Genomic DNA, 20,267 nt, shown 5'->3' with positions numbered 1-20,267 from the left:
TTTTGCAGATTTAAGACAACCCAGGACAATAAAACAATGGGCTATGGATATGTATATATAGGTCTCTCTTAGGCATCATAATTACTATTTAAAAAAATATTGATTTTTTTTTTTTTTAGTGGGGAATCTGTGTTTTTAAAAAGTTCCTCAGCCTTTGGAGAGGTGCTGTTCTGAAGCCTTCTAGGCTGCAAAGCTCCTGCATCGCTCTTTCAAGAACGTATAGAGTTGAGATGGCTCATTCTAAATCAGACAAAATAAAATCTACCTTGCAGAATTGTCTGGAGAAATAGAACTGTTGCTTGTGGGAGTCAGGGTTTAGCATATTTTAGGTGTCCAAAAAAATAGTAATACGTAGCTTTGACAATATGACCACGGGAACACGAAAACCTCGTGGCTGACACTATTGAGGGCATGCACAGATGAGTAAAAAATAAAGACAAAAGTAAATAAATAATAGGGAGTGGGGTGGGGATAATGGGCAAAAAAAACTGGGTAGATTGCAATACTACTCAATGAGAGGAAGGGGTGAAGGGTATGGGATGTATCGGTTTTTTCTTTTTTCTTGTTATTTCTTTTTCTGGAGTGATGCAAATGTTCTAAAAATGATCATGGTGATGAATATACAACTATGTGATGATATTGTGAGCCATTGATTGTGTACTTGGGATGGACTGTATGATGCATGAAGATAATCTCAATAAAAATATTTTAAAAACAGTAATGACAATTGCTATTAATTCCACTTGGGAGCTGGTATCCCACTCAGAGAGAAACTTTTTGTCCTTACACCCCCACCCCCATCCCCACCCTCCTTTGCATCAAATGCATAATTTATTCCTTTTCAGAAACATGTCTATTCTATGACACTCATTAAAAAATCTGAACACCTTGACCATGAGATGGAATGTGGAAATTGAGGACTGTTCCTGTCAGCTTGGGACAAAGGGTCAGAGGCCTTGATCAGAGTGGACTTGGGGAAGAGGGAATTCTAAACAGACGGTGAGAACCTGTTGGAAACTCTCTTCCCAGCCATTCAAGGAAGAGGAGAAATTTCAGGAAGGAAAAGAGGGAAATTAAAGCTTTGTTGGGCCTCTGCTCCCGGCACAGTGCGGTTTTGTCCGGTGTCACTTGGCAAGCTTTGTCACAGGTTGGCGATGAGATAAGTACAGAAATTGGGAATGAATATTTAGACATTTTTACAGCAACGTGACATTGCCACCAGCATCCGAGCGTGTGACGGTTTTTTACGAAAGCACCAGTCTGAGACAGGCTGGGCATTTAAAGAAATGGCCTTTCACTGCAGGGAGCTCAAGAGGATTGGCCTAGAGACTGTCACAGGAGGTCTCAATCCTCACACAACCTCTATGGGGGGGCTTGAATTAGGGGCTCCGGTCTCCTCCCCTCGACCCCTCCTACAAGCCTGCTCGGCTCCCGCCTGGGGAGGGCGGCGCCGTTTAGGGTCTCGGGTCCCACCCCACCCATGGAGAGGGGCCAGGACTCCTGAGGGAGAACCAGAGCAGAGGGGGACCCACACTTCTCCAGGAGGATGGGAGCTGAGACTGTCCCAGGAAGACTGACCTGGGGACTGTCATGCTCCTCAGGCCTCGCAGGGAGGAAAACACCCAGAAAACTTCTGTCCTTGGTTTTGTAACCACCTCTCCCCGATAGGAAGCTTTCCCTTGCCTGTGACCCTCGAGGCCCCCCTTCCCGAGCCGAGGCTCAGGCTTCCAGTCCGCTTGCATCGAGCCCCCACTGCACGCCGAGCTGCTCCGGGGCTACGCCGAGGGAAGATAGTTTTGTTCCGTGCTCATACTGACGAACTCATTTAATTTTCACAACAGCTTCATGAGATAGGTACTGTTTTTGTCTTCATTGCACGGGTGAATCTCGAGATGGGCACAGCTTAAAAACACACAGCTGGGGCGGGCCACGGTGGCTCAGTGGCAGAGTTCTCGCCTGCATTGCTGGAGACCCGGGTTCGATTCCCGGTGCCCGCCCATGCGAAAACAAGAGGAAACAAAAAGCACACAAGTGGTCAGTGGGTGGAGTCCGCCCGAAGCCCGCCCCACTCCAGAGCCTGAGCTCACACGAGGATGCGGACCTGCCCCGGGGGGCTTCCGATCTAGCTGAGGGGGTGTCAGGGAGTCGGGGCTGCCCGGCTGCAGGAACCCAGAGGAGGGCGGTTAGTGGAGTGGAGCCCTGCGAAGGCTCCTGGCCCCTCAGCTCCCCACCCTCCCCTGGGAACTCGGTCATATCCTGTGCTCCTGCCCCTCGCCCTCCCCAGACATGATCTCACTCCCTACCCCGGAGGCCCAGGAGAAACGGCTGTTGTTTCCTCCCACGCACGGAGAGCTCGAGACCCTCTCACGCCACCAGAGTGGCTCGTGTCCATGGTGACTGCACTGCAGCACCCCCACTCCCCGATTGACCCCATATTCTCTCAGCCTCCAAACGACCCCTTTAAGAAGGAAATGCATTAGGAAGCCTCAAGGAAATAGCCCTCTGGGAGTCCCTTCTTCCCCCTTCTGGTTCTCCTCGGTTTTCCCTCCCCCACCCCTATCTCCAGGATTCTCTGTGCAGGGTGGGGCGGGGCAATTGGCATCAGGAGGCCCAAGCCAGTAGCCGGCACCTGGATCTCTTAGTGGCAAGTCCCTTAAATGTTCAGTGTCCTCATCCTGTAAAATAGGGGCAACTGTGAGGATTCAATGGGAAATGGCTATGGAGGCTCTTTGCCAGCTGTAAGTGGGCCCCTGCCTGTTTGTCTTCCCTTACACTCTGGGTTGATTTGTCTTGCCAGGCTGCAGGGCTCCCCACCTCCAGGAAGACCTCCCTGACTACTCGAGTCAGGGCCAATTCCTCACTCCCTCACCTCCTGCAGCATTTCCTGGAGGGGCCACCGTCAGCGCCTGGTCCTACACCACTGCCCTGTCCCATCCCAAAGTGCCACGCTGATGCCAGGAATCCCGCTTATGAGCATGTGTTGGAATCCACACGCTGTCCCCACAGCGCCAGATCCGACAGCTGCTCAAACTTGCTGTCTTCCTAGCGTCCATGTTTTAGGGCTTACATGGCCCTCCAAGGGCTTTTACTAGGATGAGCAGATTTGGGAGAATCTCTTAATGATTCAGGGAGATGGTTTGGGGAGACATTTTTATTGGGGAGACATTATATGGATGAGGCAAATGAGGCTGAGAAAGGTAAAGAGACTTGGCCAAGATCACAGAACTGTCTGGTCAACTGCTGAGTCAAAACTCAAACCCTGGTTCAGAGGGGCTGAGACTCCCAGGCTGCCCGAGGAAAGTCAAACCAGGCACCAGACAGTGTGGGCACTTGGGGCTCTTTTGACCTCCTAAGTGGAAGTGTCCTTTCCTCTGCTGCCCTCTACTCCTGGCAGCCCTGCCCCTCCCAGAAGCTCCCTCACCCCCACCAGGGAGCCGGCCCAGGCCAGGTCCTACACATGACATATGTTGAGGTCCCGGCACATGGCACATGGGGTCACAGCACATGGGAGCGTGGCGCTTTGCTCCTGGCAGGACAAACAATCCTGGTTCCGAAGGACTCCAGCGGACGGGATGGAGTTTTAAATAGCCAGTGGCGAGCTGATTCTGAGTCCTGGTTCAAATTAGTTGTTGGTGCTTAATTGAATTAGGTTTAATTGTTGGTTGGTGCTGAAACGAAGGAGGTATGGCTTTAAATAGGAACCATAAGGATTTCAACATCACCCTGTCGGGAACTGCAAGCACAGATCTGATCTCTTATTCACAGAGTTCCCTGAAGGAGAGGCAAGTGGGAGGGGTGGCCTGAGGGGGTGGCCGCACAGCTCCACCTGATTCCCAGTGGCCTAGAATTCCAGGAGATCCAAGAAGGGCCTGACAGGGGCGCGGGGAGAAGAGATTTTAGTAATTCAATCAATCAGCCATTTCCTCACTGTCCTGTGACGAAGCTTGATTATATCCATCTGCGCCTTTGCAACCAGCCCCAAGCCAGTCTTCCCAGAGTTGACAGAGTAAGAGGGCAGTGCTGCAGAGCAGAAAGTCCACCGTGCTGGAGCCAGAGGTCCTGCCTTCGGGCCTCTGCCCGCCCCGGATTAACTGTGTGGCCTTGGGAAGTCATATGAGCTCTCTGAGTCTCCATTTCCACGTCTATGAACTAAGACTGAGCTTGCCCTACTTAACTCTTTTGAGTTGTTGAAGGATCAAGAGGGCTAAAGCTGAGGAATGAGCTCAGAAAACCATGTCATCACTGATGACTGGTCAGTATCTCCCCTACCTAGGTCTGTGCTAAGATGGGGGTGGAATATGGAGTGTGCGGATGGGGAAAGAGAACCCCCAATGTGCCCTCTACAGCTTCAGGGCTCTCTGCACCCCACCAGCTCAGGGTGATTTGGGACCTTCCCAAAGCTAGGTATTTCCCGTTCTCTGGCCTAGGACTGGACACCCTGTTTATCCCTCTCACTGGGGCCTACCTGGAAAGCTCACCTGGCTGCACCTATGACCTCAGCTTCCCCAAACACCCACACCGGAGTCAAGTAGTGCAGTTAGAAGAGAAGGCAAGAAAACCCACACAGAACCAGGGTTCTGACTGCCAGTCTTCTTGGACGAGGAAGCCGGATGGCTGATTTCCTGTTTTCTCTCCTGAAGCTGGAAGAGTGACTGATTGGTGGGAAGCAAGAAGCAGCACCAGAAAGGGACAGCTGGGAGCCACAGAGAAGGCACCAGAAACTTCCGCAGTGGCACGTCCTTCCACAGGGCTCAGAGCTCCAGTGGCTGCTCTGGTTGTCCTTCCGAGAGGGCTGAGAAGTGCCCTGACCACCCTGCTTCCACTGGCTCACTCCCGGCCTCCTCCCGCCCCCGACCACACCCTGCCCAGCCAGTCGCTCTCCTGAAACGCCACTCTCCTTTGTCGCGGCACTCCTGGGCTCAGAAGTGTTCACAGTTCCCTCCTGCCTGTGGAAGGAAGTCTGAGCTCCTTAGCCCACCAGTCCCGGTGCCCCACAGCGGGCCCCACGTGCTGCTCTACCCAACCCCTGCTCCTCCTTTCAAGGAAGGGAACTAGGATCTCGAATTGTAGCCCAAGGTTGTAAGTCTTGGCTCTGCTCCCTAACTGGCTGTCACTTGGCTCCGGACTCCTCCCCTGCCGATGTGAAGAATGACGTATGTGCCCCAGAGCAGGGCGGTGGAGCATTCATGGATGCCCAGAGGAACACCAGCACCGGGTGTCAACACGCAGCTCAGGAAAGACGCCTCGTTTCCTTTCCCAGCTCACACCTGGGATTATTGTTGGGATTGTTCAAGGAAATAATACATTGAAACAAAAGTTATCTTGAGAACCTTTAATTACACAAATTCTGACTCAAGACCCCCCTTCTCCCAGGTCTCAACCGGATGGTTCTGTGTGTGGTTTTCTGAACAGAACCTGTGCATTCCGACAGGAGCTTCCCAGCTGAGTCGAGGCCGCCTTCCTGCCCTGATGCCCCCCTTCTGCTCTCGCCACCCTCAGGTCAGTGGCCCGGCCTGGCCCAGGCCTCCCTTGGCCTCCCTGTGGGCACCAGCATGCCTTCGGCCCTTTCTACACCCTCATGCCTGGCTCGCTGTCTGCCTCTGAGATGTGTGTGGTCTCCTCTGCCACCCTGTCCCTATGCACATCTGGCACACAAGGCAGGCGCTGGCAGGCACTGGCCATAGGGGCCATCTCTGAACCTGAGCAGACCAGCCCTGACACTTCCTTGTTGTTCGCTTCAGACATGGCTGAGTATTAGTTGGGGGTTGGCTTTCTCTTGGCTCTCTGGATAAACGGCAATACTTATTGATTAGCCGAATGATTGAGTGTTGAGATTCGAGCTTTTAAGCACTTTAGATGAAGGCCTTTGGTCGCTTGGTTGAAGAAACAACGGATCCACTGACAACAAATTTTCTAAGGAGCCATGTGAGAAAAATGCTGTGGTAGATGCTGCCAGGGAGCCAGGGGTCAGTTCTGGTTCAGGCTTTCAGAAAGCCTAGAGCCTGAGGTTTACTCCCTAACTCTTATACAGGGGTTACTACGTGCCAGGCAGTTTTCTCAGCATGTTGCAAACATCAGCTCTTCTTATCTGCATGATGACTTTATGAGGCAGATGCTCCTATTCTCTCCAATTTACAGATGAGGATGACTGGTCAAGGCCACACAGCTAATTAGTGATGGAGCTGCGGTCTGAAGGCCTGGCTCACAAATTTGTGTTCTTATCCCGATGCTCATGGCCTCTGTAATGTCAGATATCGTGTTCATGCCCTCCCCACACCAGCAGGGCGTGCAACAAGGACGGATCTGTTCAGCGCCAAAGGTATGGCTCAGGCTCTCGGACACTATAGCTCAAAGTGTGGCTCAGAAGCACCCACAGCCCCATGACTTTCTCTCCCAGTCACTGGCCAAGCCTTCAGGGGAGACTAGAGTCCAAATACTGGTGTCCAGAGTGGTGGGAACCCTATAATTCTGTGTCCAGCCAACCATTCACCTTTGCAAACATTTACATTGAAAACGCTCAAGAGTGTCAACCTTCTTCCCTGAACTAATTTTGTGTCCCAGAACTAATCTGGTACTAATTTGGGAACTTATTTGGCACCTCCAATGTACTCCATTATAGATTCACCCAGTTAATTCATTTATTCAGTGAGTATTTACTGAGAATCTACTATATGCTGGGCACTGTTCTAGCTGCTGGGGATAGATTAGTGAACAAAATAGACAAAAAGTCCTGTCCTTATATAGCTCACATCCTAGCAGGCGAGTTCAGATAAGAATAAGCATAATGACAAGTTATTAATACAGTATAGAAGAAGATAAGTGCTGTGGGGAAAAAAATAGAGCAGGTGAAGGGGATCTGGCATGTTGAACTGGGGTGGGATGGGATAGGCTGCAGTATTAAACAGGGAGGTTAGAAGAGACCACATTGAGATTGTAGGATTTTGGAGCAAAGACCTGGAGAAATTGTGGCAAGCCTGCGGGTACTGGGGGGCAGGAGTGGTCCAGACAGAGAGAGGAGCTGGTGCAATTGCCACAAGGTTGAACTGGGCCAAGGAATAGCATGGAGGCCAGTGTGGCTGGAAGACAATGAGTGAGGGAAGAGAGTCAGGGAGATGAGGTTGGAGGTGAAGGAGGACAGAGGCCACTGCAAGGACTTTGGGTTTTATGTCGAGTGAAGTAAGGAGCCACTGCAGGTTTAGGGACAGATTCAGTCATTGCGTGCGGCTCCTTTCATCTCCCTCAGGGTGATGATGGGCGGCCCCAGGAGGGCACGGACTGTGCTTACCTCCTTTTACTGCTTTGTTCTCTGCTTAGGGATGGACTCAGGGTGAATATTCGGGAAGGACTGAATGGCCCAATTTCCTTTTTAATTAAAAGAGCTCTGTACAGCCACAAGAGGCAGCTGGGGGTCTGCTCCTCAGGCTGTTTTCCACTGTTGATTGGCCTGGTTTCGTCCCACTAGCGTGAGCGAGGGTTGGGATTGAGGACTGCAAGCTCAAGCTTGTTCTGAGCTTGCTGTAAGTCACAGGGAATGGGCGGGTCCCCCAAGGAAAGCACCCTGGTGATCAAGGGTGATGAGTGGAATGAGAGGAAAAAGATATTTGTTGTGTTAGCAGTGGCCACTACCAAAGGTCATGTCCTCTCTCTATATTTAAGTCATGGCACTGTCTGCAGGGAGGTTCCTCATGGTCGTTTTTCCAGCTGAGTGAATTTTCTCCTCTCCAATAAGAAATTGCTTTGTTTAGAATATTAGAAAATACATTGATAAGCTGAAGGCAAGAGTGGGCAGGTGTCAGGGTAGTAAAAGGGATAACAAAATTGCTCCACCTGAGAAGTGAACAGGTCTCCATGGGGAGGCAGAGAGATAAGGGAAGGGCGAAGGGAAAGAAGTGGGGGGAGGAGAGAGCAGGATTGAGGCACACAGCGGGAGAAGACAGGCGTGCAGGAGACCATCAGGACTTGACAGTGGTCCCTAACTTTCTGTGAAGCCCATTACACACACGAATGCCTTGGGCGCATGATTTTTTTTTTTTTTTTTAATGTAGAATTTAAGAAAAGGGCTAAGTTTCCCAGCTGGATTCCTGCAACACGAATCATGGACAAATACAAGTTTGGAGGACAGTGACCTTACACGCATGAGTTCAGCAAAAGCAGGAGCTAGAAGTTGGGAGAGGCCCTGGAAATACAAGCACATCAGAAATCTTTAGGGCAGTCTTTTGACTTTTACTACCTCCAGGATAGGAGTTTTGAAGCCCCCTTGTTATCTTGTTAAAAGTGGGAAGACTCCAGCTGACCCCAGGTTACATGCAGAGCCCAAAAGAGACAAAAGATCTTTCTATTTTTAGCTAGTTTTTTTGTTTTCTTTTTTCTTTAGCTTAAAACAAAGCTTGTGGTAATTCAACCTGTCTGGTTAGTTCATTTAAACAACCCAAACACATGGGACCCAGAATGGAAATGAGGGCTTGTAATTCATAGTTTAATGTAATCCCCAGATATATCCCAGAGTATGTTGGGTTGATAATTTAAAAGTATTGGCAAAATCCCTTGAGGGACTGGAGAAAAAATAAGGAACCATTAAACTTTCCCACCTGGGAAACCCCTGATAATCTCTCAAACACGAGGGACTCCCAAGTTAATAAGCCAAGCCTAGATCTTGAGACTTGCTCTTATGAAACAGACTTCTATAGTGGAAAAGCCAAGCCTACCTCTAGTTATGCTTGAGGGTTACTTCCAGAGGACCTCTTTTGTTGCTCAGATGTGATTCTCTCTCTAAGCCCAACTCTGCAAGTAAAATCATTACCTTCCCCCCTACGTGGGACATGATTTCCAGGGATGTCAGTCTCCCTGGCAATGTGGGACATGATTCCCAGGGATAAGCCTGGCCCTGGCACTGTGGGATTGACAATGTCTTCAAAGGGGGAAAAGAAATGTAACAGAATAAGGTATCAGTGGCTAAGAGAGTTCTAATAGAGGCTATTCTGGAAGCTACTCTTCAGCGAGCTCCAGATAGCTACTGCGAATTGCCATAGCTTGCCAAACCCCAACCAACATTATTCTGGTTAACTCTAAAGAACACCCAAGGGCTCTGAGATCCTACAGAAGTTGTACACACTAAGTTTACTTTTTAGAAACTTAAAACTTTCAGATAGTTCCTAGGCCCGTTAAGTCCTGAAACCCAGAGGAGCCAGTCTCTTTAAGAACATCAACCAGTCCCATCCCCCATCCCATATTATTGACATCCCTTTTCAACAAGAAAAGGTTCCAATGGGCACTACCCAAATATCCCTAAAGATTGGAAAAAAGATCAAAGGAGAAGGAGAAATTACGAGAGAGAAGTTAGGATTTAACAAATGCGTATGACTTCTGAATCACTATATTGATATTTCTTTTTAGCCTCAGCGTCTTGGAGCAGCTAGAAGGAAAAACCTGAAATTATGGAACTAATTTCCCATACCAAACTTTGAAATCTGTATAATAACTACTTGTTAAAATGTGTTTTGAAATTTATTGCTTTTCTTTGTATATATGTTATATTTTACAATAAAAAATACTTAAAAAAAAAAAAGCCTTGTGGGAGGTGGGGTACAAAGCAGATGCTTTTGCGAGAAAACCACAACAAACCTGAAACACTTAGGTGAAAGGACGTGAAGCTCAGGAGACAGAACTGAGCCAGACAGCAGCGTGCCCGAGCTGGCTTGAGCGGCCCTTTCCAGGTCCATACACATCACTGCAGGTCCCCGCAAACAGGAAGTTGGCATTATTAGAATTCCTACTTTATTGAGGAGGAAGATTGAGCTGGTATTGTAATTCTCACCCTATAGAAGAGGTGAACGGGGCTTAGAGGACCTGAATGATATTGAGGCTAAAACAACGACATTTACTGAGAGGATATTATGTGCGGGCCCGCGCTAAGGGCTTTTCCCACGCTCTTTCCATTTAACTCCTCAACCACCCAGCAGAGCAGAAACCATCACCCCCATTTGAGGGAAGCTTAGAGATGTTAAGGACTGTGCCCACAGTCCCATAGCTGGGAAATGGCAAGGCTGCACGCTCAAGAGTATCCACACAGCCTAGGTCAGGAATAGGGACTGTCAAGGGGTCACTGGGCTGTCTCCCCAGCTCTGAAGAACTGATGTGGCCTTGGGCAGAGAGCTGGATTTCCTCTCTTTGCCTGGAATTAGCTTTAGGACTTTTAGGGTCGGTGGGTGAAAGTTACAGGGAGGCAACCCCGGAACACATTTTAGATGAGGCTTTCTCCAGAACGCCAGGGGAGCCCCCAGAGTCTGGATGAGTGACCCTCTGTGGAGAGCGTGAGAGAAGAGCCTCCCTCTGCACTTGGGCTGGACTTCCGGCCCCAGAACTGGAAGGCCACAGCCTGGTCCTCCCTGGCCACTTCGTTTGACGACCTTGAGCCAGTTCCTTAACCTCTCTGAGCCGTAGTTTCCGCACGTGTAAAAATGGGACAATCAGGTCCTTTCTTAAAAGGTTGTTGTGAGCATTATATGACTCAACGGAGGCGAAAGCCACTCCTGCCCCGGCTCAGGGTTGGTGGTCAGTGAATGCAGGCTGATGAATTTAAGCCAGATGGGTGTGGACCAGAGGACGGGGACAGTCCCTTACAACTGTGAGTGGCTATGACTAACCGCCACAGCCTCAGGGAGCCCCACGCCCAGGTGAGGCCCCGCCGGAGAAAGCGCCCCAGAATTGAGATAGGAGCTTCTCAGGGTGCGTTTAACTGCCGCCCTCTGTCCTCAGTTCAACTTCTTTTTTTTGGGGGGGGGGGGGGCAGTAACGGAGAGAGGAGGGGCAAATCTTATGATCTGTCTGAAGTGGAAAGAAAGCTCTTATCTCCCTTTCCTTCTCCAAGTTGCATGTGATGGCGATGACTGTGCCGGGGAGGGTGACGGGAACTGACAGCGGCTGGGCCGTGTCCTTTGGGTCCTCTTCCCACACAGGCATCCAGGGGAGGAGGATCTGGCCCGCTTCTTGGTGCCAAAATAAACTTGCATTGTTTCCAGCTCCACAAGAGGCCTAGAGTGAAGCAGCTTTTTGCCAAACCCTATAAGGAAGGAAAGCCAGGGGTGGGGTAGGACAAGGTAGGGGCTGGAGCAGGAGATAGCCCCTCTCCTGAGTCCTCTCCTGACTCCCAGAAAACTCCATGGAGGCAAGCCCTAAAGCAAATCCCGTAGGGCCCTGGGAGAATCTGGGCTTTTAGGCGAAAAGGGATGGGAACTCCCAGTTGTTCAGTGCCTATTATGGGCTAGATACACTGCTTATCAACAGAGTCATGTTAGTGGACTGGGGGGTGCACAGAGACCTGGGTTCAAATTCTGGCCTGGTCATTTGCTAACTGGGTGGCTTAGGCAGTCAAATAACTTCTCTGAACGTTTCCTCAGAGGTAAAATGGGGCCAATAGTAGCACTGTTTGGGGGGCTTGTTTTGAAGGTTAAATCACATAATGTAGGTAAAGTACTTAGCACAGTACATGACATAGAAAATGCACTCAATATATATTAGTTGGTATTGCTACTACAGAGCTGCTATACTTACGATTATCATCAGCAGCATCATTATCATTATTTTGAAACCCATGACAACTGAGAGGTAGAGGTTGTCATGTAAATATCACAGGTACAGAACAGGCCTAGGAGAAATTGAGGCATTTTTTCAGGGCCTGATAATTAATAAGTGACAGACTCAAACTCAGGTCTGCCTGCTCTTGGGCTTGTCCAGCAGCCCCGACTGGGTTTCCTGATACAGATGCCAAGTTGCTCCAAGACTGGGGGGCTGCAAAGTAGCAACATTTTCATGGGCCAACTGCCCCTTAGACTTCATGGGCTCAGCCGCTGTCCTGCTGGGTCTGGCTGACCAACAGGGCTACGGTTCCCCTTTCCAGGGCCTGGGGCTCCTATGTCTACAGAGTGCCCATCTGGAGTGGGCATCTGCAGTGTGGGCCCCACTCTGAGCTGCCCAGGCCTTCCGCTGGTGCATGGACAGCTTATTGACGCTGAGGCAAAGCAGCCTGGGGGTTAAATCCTGGCTCTGTCACTCACTAGCTCAGTGACTATGGGCATGTTACTTGCTCTCTCTGACCCTCGATTATTTCATCTGTAACATGGGAGAACAATACCTATCTTTCCAGGTCCCTGTAAGAACTACCTGAGATAATGGACATGACAGTAAGTGTTTAGAAGGTCGTTAGACGTGCCCCCACCCCCATTCTCTAGAGCTCCTGCTTACTCCCAACCATGGGACCGTGGAGCCACGGGCTGACACCTATATTTCATCCTCAGATATGTACTCTCTGCATGTCATCCTTAATGAAAAACGAAGAACTCATGTGTTCATTTCATTAAATGCTACCCCCATAAAAGTGCAGGCTTGTGCAATTCTCCAAAGGCCATCAAGCGGAAGATATCTCAGAATTCCTCATAAATCAAAAGGTTTCATTTTGCTGCCAAGACATTCCAGTTTCTCTTTCTTGAGCAAGGCGGAGGCTGGTGCTGGGCTGGGAGTCCGAATCGGGGGACCTGCCTGCTAGTCCAGGCTTGGTGACTAACCAGCATAGCTAGCTGCTTCTTGTCTTCGAGGCCTTGGTCTCCACCTCTGAAAAGTGTGTGCGTGTGTGTGTGTGTGTTGGGGAATCCTGCTGGATAATCTTCCTTCTCTTCCTCCAGTTCTAAAATGCTGGAACTTGATTTTTCCTTCTCCCTCTGCATCTCTCTACCCTTCCAGCCTCTGCTTCTGCAGCCCCATTCCTTTCCTCTTTCTCCTCCCATAACCTCCAGCTCTCCTATCAATCGGCCACATCAGGGCAAGGATTGGGGGTGGGGTGGGGGGGTGGTATATGCATTCCTGGCAGACAACAAACTTCTAATACCCCTTACTGCAAAAGCAGTCCTTCTTGGGGTGAAAAAAAGGGCAGCCAAAACCCTGAGTTTCTACTGGGGGGTCCAGAAAGGGGAGGCAGCTTGCTCTTAGGGCTAGGGATGGATAAATTTAGAAGTCAAAAGACAGCCCCTTCCCTGACTGCAGCTTTGGAAAGAGTTCCTGGGCCACCCCAAGGGACAGGAAAAGTTTTAGGCCACCCAGAGGGGTCTGCTGATAGTGGAGGGGGCGGGGTGGAGAGTCACGGGGTGAAGGTCCTGGAGGGCACCTTTGCTGCCAAAGGAAATTCAGATCCCAGAAACCACAGTCAAAGCAGATCTCTTGGGGAGGAGAGGATAGCTGAAGTGTTTTGGTTTGTTTACTGCTGGGTACAACTGACCGGCAGCAGGGGATATAAATAGGAGACCAGAACGACTGCAGAGTGAGAAGATCTGGAAGGAGAGGGGAAGTGAAGGGGAGGAACAAGGACAGGGTCAGCGAGAGGCAGAGGGGACAAAGAGAGGCAGAAACAAGGGAAAGAGAAAGAGAAGAAGAAGGGAGGGGAGGAAGGGGGGGAGAGGATAGGAAGGAGGGAGAAGAGCCAGTAAGAAGAAAAGAAAAGGGAAGGGAAGCGAGTGAGGAAGGAAAGTGTTTCCCCAATCTGTGCCATCTGAGTGGCAGCCTTCCATGACTGAGAGAAGAATGAGGGGGTGGCAGGGGTTGGAGATGAGAAGCTGAGCAAGGGCACATGCATGCGGTGACCTCCCACCACCCCCCTTACTCGCTCATCCTTGTTCCCATTGCTTCACGGTCTCTCCAAAAACATGGGTGTAGAACCGCCTTGTGCACAACCCTTGGGGGTATGAGTCACCTAGAACACAAAGTGAATAAGTTCCCTGGAGCTGTGCAAGGAAATAGCAGTCCTTGTGTGGCTGGGAGTCCCGGAAGCAAGGCCCAGTCACATAATTCAACAGGGACATAACTAAATAGTCAAAGTAATAAGGCATTGTCAAATTCATTAAACCATTAAATATGCCTTCATGTCTGTTAATACCACACTCACACTACTACACTTACAAAACCATTTTATTCAGCAGGAAGGGCTCAAAAAACATATTCATTGGTTCCAAAAATAAATCTATTAAATGAAACCATTAAGATATCTATCTATCCATCTATCTTGCCAGCCACCCATTTGTCCGGGAGTCTGCCCATTCCATGGGATTCCTAGCGTGCCAGGGATTCAGTTTTGTCCCTGGTACAATCACGAAAACTTCGCTACCCCTGCCCTCCAAGGGCTAACACTCTGTTGGGGAAACACACACTATACACAAAACACATACATGGTTTAAAGAAGAATTATAAAGTGAATATCTCTGTGACCACCATTGAGGTAAAAAGAAAAAAAAAAATCCCAGCATCTATGAAGCCCCTGCCATGTGTCCTTCCCCAATCAAATTTCCCTCCCTGTTCCCCAGAAGTAACACTATATTGACTTTGGTGCAAATCATTACCATTTTTCCCTTTAGGTCCCTTTATGATTTTCCACCTCTGTATGTACCATAAACAATATTAGACTGAACCATAAAAAGATGATATTTATGTGACTAAGAAGATGCCATTTATGTAACTAAAAAAAAAAAATGAATATTAGCAGTTTCATATAATTCAACCTAATAGTTTTGTCTATTTTAAAATTTGGATGATAAGTATCACACTGAATGTATTCTTGTATTATTTGCTTTGTTTACTCAAAATAATGTTTGTGAGATTCATCTTGTGCCAGAGCTATGGTTCTAGTGCACAAATTTTCATTGCTGAAATTTCGTGTGCTATGTAAAATCATCACAGATCCATTTTACTGCTGATGGGCATCTGAATTGTTTCCCATGTATGGTCCTTATTGATAATGTTGCTATAAGCTTTATTGTCTCTTGGAACACACATGCAAGGGTTTTTCTGGAGGATTTACCTAGGAATTAAATTGCTAGAAAGTACGATATGCACATCTTCAACATTACTAATTAAGGTCAAACTGTTTTCCAAATTGACTGTATGAATTTACACTCCAGTGTAAATAAGAGTTCCCTTTGTTCCACATCTCTTGATATTATAAACTATTAATATCTCTAATCTGGTGGGCATGTAATGGTGTCCCACTGTGGTTTTCATTTGCATTTCCCTGATTGTTAATGAGGTTGAACATCTTTTTCTTGTATAGTAGCCATTTGGATTTCTTCTTCTCTAATGTGTTTGTTCAAACCATTTGCTTAATTAATTAATTAATTAATTTTTATCTATAAGGACTTTCTACCCACTAAGCAAAAATTCCTCCTTCTTCCCTCCCTTCATTCCCTTTTAACCTCTAATCTACTTCCTGTCTCTATGAATTTGCTATTTCTAGACGTTTCCAATAAGTGACATCATTCAATATTTATCTTTATGTGCTTTGCTTATTCCACTGAGCATAATATCTTAAGGTTAATTCATGTTGTACAATGTCTCAGAACGTCATGCCTTCTTATGGTTGAATAATATTCTATTGTACAAATGCACCACATTTTACTTATCCATTCATTTATCAATAGATTCTTGAGTTGTTTCCAGCTTTTGGCTACTGTGAATAATATCACTTTAAACATTGGTGTACAGAGATCTCTTTGCATACCTGTTTTCATTCTCTTTGGGTATATACCTAGAACTGGGATTGGTGGGTCAAGTGATAATTCCATATTTAACATTTTGAGGAATTGCCATATTGCTTCCCACAGCAGCTGTACCATTTTAAATTCCTACCAACAATACACAAGCGTTCCAAATTCTCCACATCCTGTCCAGTGCTATGAAGTGTTATCTCATTAGTGTTTTAATTTTTATTTCCCTAATGGCTAATGATGTTGACCATCTTTTCATGTATTTATTGATTATTTGCATATCGTCCCTGGAGAAACATCTGTTCATGTCCTTTGCCCATTTCTTAATTGGGTTGTTCGTCTTTTTGTTGTTACATTGTATAAGTTCATACAATTTGGATATTAAACCCTTATTGGATATGTGGCTTGAAATAGTTTCTCCTATTCTGTAGGTTGTCTTTTTACTTTCTTGAAAATTTTCTGTTACACAAAAATTTTAAACTTTAATGAAATCAAATTTATCTATTATTTCTTTAATTGCTCATGCTTTCCAAGAATCCATCGCCAAATCTCAGGTTATGAGGATTTGTCCTCAGGTTATCTTCTAAGAGTTTTATAGTTTTAGTTCTTATATTTAAGCTCCTTGATCTATTTTGAATTTATTTTTGCATATGATATAAGGTAGGGATCTAACCTCATTCTTCTGTATGTGGATATCAAGTTTTCCCAATACCATTTGTTGAAGACACTGTTCTTTCCCTACTGCGTATCCCAGCACCCTTATCAAAGATCAATTGGCCATAGATGTGTGATTCTATTTCTGGACTTTAAATTCAGTTTCACTGATCTATTTTTCTATCTCTGTGCCAGTACCACACTATTTTGATCACTGTAAATTTTTAGAACAATTTGAAATCGGGAATTGTGAGTCCTACAACTTTGTTCTCTTTAAAAATATTTGGCTATGTGGAGCCCCTCACAGTTCCATTCTGCCAATCTCTGCCTGTTGACTGGAGTTTTGTTCCATTTACATTTAAAGTAACTACTGATAATGAGGACTTTCTTTTGCCATTAAATTATTTGGCTTTTGTAAGTCAAACCTTTCTCGTCCTTCAATTCTTCAATCACTGCCTACTTTTGTAATTAGTTGATTTTTTTACAGTAAACTATTTCGAGTCCATTATTTCCATCTGCGTATATTTTTCAGATATTTTCTTTGTGGTTACCATGGAGTTTAAATATAACCACCTAAATCTATACAGTCTCATTTGATTTGCTACCAACTTCATTTAAAGTAGCGTACAGAAACTATGTTTCTATATCCTCACCCCACCCTTAATGCTTTGCTTGTCATAAATTACATCTTTATACACTGTGTCCAAAACCATAGATTTATACACTTGCATTTTAGATCCTGTAAGAAGTAAAAAGTGGAAATACAAACCAAAAATACAATAGTATTGGCATTTATAATTTACTCATGGAACTCTTCTTTCTTTTGTAATCCTACCTCTATCACATGTCAAGTATTCATATAAATGTGAACCTGTTCATGGACTCCATTTACCTATGCCAATTACTATGCCTTTTAATATATTTTGCTGTTTGGTAAGACCATTCCATCACCATTTCTTTTTTTTCACTTTCACATAAGTTCTAGAATGAGCTTACCAAATTCTACACGTAAAAATGCATTGGAATTTTGACAGGAAACGCACTGATCCTACAGGCAAATTTGGATAACACCAGATACACCAAATACCAGATACAGCACAGCTTGATTCACCAGTTTAGTTCCCTTTCACCAGAAAAATGCCTAATGTTCTAGCTTACTTCTATTCATGGTTGAATAAGAAACATCCATTGGCAGGAGGTTTACAAAGTAAGTGTTGAAGGGAGTGTTCATCCTGTTGTTCAATGTTCCTTATATAAGGACCCACAGACTTATATAAGGAATTTAGCATGTTTAATTGGTCTCTCCTGCTGAACTAATGCATTGCTACACTGTGGTTAACAATTTTCTGAGTTATATTTAGATTAATTTTCATATCCTGTGCATCTTGTTGTGAGGTTTCTTGTCCATTAATACAATGTTTGGAGCAGGAGGTGGAAAGGGAAATGAGAGGAGGAGGCAGATAGAATATCAGCTTCACATTTTCGAATTACATTTTTTTTTTCCTGGGCCTGCCACAAGATTCTCAGATGGAAAGCTAGTCATTGCCAAGATAGAAATGCTTTTCTAAATTCCTTTAGGTCTCATTGAACATATGAAGAGGTAAGTCGGCTGACTAGATTGCAAATGAGGCAGAGGCTAAAGCCTGATCCTTCTATCCCAATGAGCTACATGAACATGTAGCTAAGGCCACAGGATTCTTTTCTACCACCACACCATTATCCCTAACTCCCAATTATGCCAGGGTACAACCTGGTGGTTTGGGAGTTTTTGAAATATTCAGAGAACTATGAAGTATGAGTGCGGGCTAGAGGGGGCCTTATCCAGACATGCTAGGGGAAACCACCAGTCCAGGAGAGGCGTCCACATTATGGCAAGTGGGACAGAACTGGTAGGTAGGGGAACCTGAGACAGCATGTGAGCAGGTGCTGAGAGAGCCAGCAGAATGGCAGCGGCCTGGTGATGGGACCAAGTGGCCACCAGGACAGCTGGCAATAAGTCCTGGCACAGGAGCCTGGAAAGGAAGATGGGAACGGTGCCACCACAGTGCTCACCGGGCCAGGGAGCAGCAGAGAGCAGCGAGGATCCAGGTACACCACACAAATCCAAGGGCCTTTTTCTGGCGGTCACGCGTGGCTTGTCAGAAGCATTCACCATATTGGGGTGAGGAGGCAGAGAAAGTGTCAATGAAAGGTTGAGATTTTCCAGAGTCACCCAAGTTTCCTCCAAAGGACAGTTTTAATTACTGAATCAGACTGGAAGTTTACTAAGTTGGCAAAATTTAGGGTTATTTTCTCCCCTGCTACCCAGAACTGATGAGAATGATGAAATTTATAAACTATACAAGAAAATGACATTTCCCCCAACAACCACGTTGTAAGAGTAAATTGCCCCCCCAACACACACACACACACACACACACACACACACACACACACACACTTTCTGTGAAATGGAGAACTATTTATCTCATCATGATCTCTCTCTACCTTGGCTGCAAAGACGCTCAGTCTTGCCTGCTGTACTCAATGGCCTCAAGCACACCTGCTCAGGTGTGGAAAGGATATGGGGTTTGGGCTAGGCAGGCCTGAGTTTGTGATCAGGCCCATATTACGACTTTGGGGGACCCTTGGCACTTTTAAATTTAAAGGCATCTTCCTCCATAAAAAATATTAAAAATTATATTTTATGACTTATGAAGACAAATATATTAATATACTAAAAGATTTTGTTTGACCTAAAATATTGTTTCCCCGCTTCTTCTGATTTTAAAACATTTTCCTGGGCTCCTCAAGGCAGCACAGGCCCTAAGCACAGCCTGTGTGCCTGATGGGCAGCTGGGCCCTGCCTTTCCTTGCCCTGGGCCCACCTCTGTACTCGCAGAGCCTTGTCTTCCTCATCTGAGAAATGGGGGTATTTATTATCTTCCTCTCCGGCTTCTTGGAGTACACGATGGAATGCGCTCAGGCAGTTGGCACACGGCAATAATAAATGTTGGTTTCCTTTCTTCATTTCCATGGATTTGATTTTCTATTTCTATTTTAGTGATCTCGCTGCGTATGTGTTTTTCATCGTGAGTCACCTTCAATTTCTCTTTGGAAGTAGGTGGAGGATAAACTATAAATAAAAATTCCTTGTCCCCTCCTCGGCTTTCAGGACAATGCCTCGCTTTATGTTCCCGAGGCTTGTTTGCTGACTGCGGGACCCTGTCCCACCCCGGGCCTGACACACTCCACCATCATTCTCCCTTTCTCTCTCTCCCTCAGAACTCCTTCCTCAGCGGCCTGCGCCAACCGGCTGTGAGAGAGAGAAAGAAGCCCCCGAACGCGGCCACCGAACCGGGGCCACCGAACCGCGGCCCGGGGGCCTCGCGAGGCGCACACGGTGCGGCCGGGACCCGAACCCAGGCCCGTCAGACTGGGAGACGGCGTGACGGGCTAAGCCTCGCGACCTGCAGCTTCCAGAGGCCTATTCAGAGAAGCACCCCCAAGGAATTCCTCTCCAGTGGCGAGGAAGACATTTTTCAGGTGATCTGAAGGGATAGCTCGGCGCTGCTGAAATCAAATCCGGACGAGCACCCGGGCGCCTCGACAGCCCTGCCGTTCCCGGAGCTGAAAGGAGCGAGCCCAGGGGAAAGAGGACTAATAATAACCCAGGCAGCTGGAGCAGAGGGTTGAAAATGGCGTACCCTCTGAGAGGGAAGAAACCCAACACGTTTCCTTCGTCAGTCCCACGTTCATCGAGGGCGCCTTCCCAGGCCGCCGGCGCATGCGCGGTCCATGGGCGGCGCATGCGCGCAGCCACCGGCCCCCCGCCCTCTGCTTGGGCTCTCCTAGCGCCCAAAGCGCTGCGTGCGCCAGCGAGTGAAGCCTCTTCCCACGTATTCCAGAGGAGACAAAACAAAAATTGCGTCGTGGTGTGATAAAATCTGCAATTAAAAAAGAGAAGCATGTGCAAGTTTATTTATGTCCTATTACACAAGCTCCTCCACTCTCCACCCCCTCCCACTCACCCCTCAATCTGTCATCCTTCGTGCTGTGGAGCTCTGAGCATTAAAATGAATTAACCAGATTCAATGGCATGGCAGGGGTGGG

At 47.2% G+C, this 20,267-nt stretch overlaps 1 protein-coding gene across 1 annotated transcript; it reads left to right on the top strand.

Moving 5' to 3' along the window:
* Positions 1 to 10,568: 10,568 nt before the first annotated feature.
* LOC143661513 (uncharacterized) lies at positions 10,569 to 19,902 on the top strand. The gene is made up of 2 exons (XM_077135088.1): positions 10,569 to 10,673; positions 19,440 to 19,902. Exons 1-2 carry the CDS (start codon positions 10,635 to 10,637, stop codon positions 19,707 to 19,709), a joined length of 309 nt encoding a protein of 102 aa, XP_076991203.1. The 5' UTR covers positions 10,569 to 10,634; the 3' UTR covers positions 19,710 to 19,902.
* The last annotated feature ends 365 nt before the right edge of the window (positions 19,903 to 20,267 follow it).

This window comes from Tamandua tetradactyla, chromosome 17 (genome assembly GCF_023851605.1).
Source record: "Tamandua tetradactyla isolate mTamTet1 chromosome 17, mTamTet1.pri, whole genome shotgun sequence".
NCBI lineage: Eukaryota > Metazoa > Chordata > Mammalia > Pilosa > Myrmecophagidae > Tamandua > Tamandua tetradactyla.
This window is presented reverse-complemented; position numbering and strand designations above follow the sequence as displayed.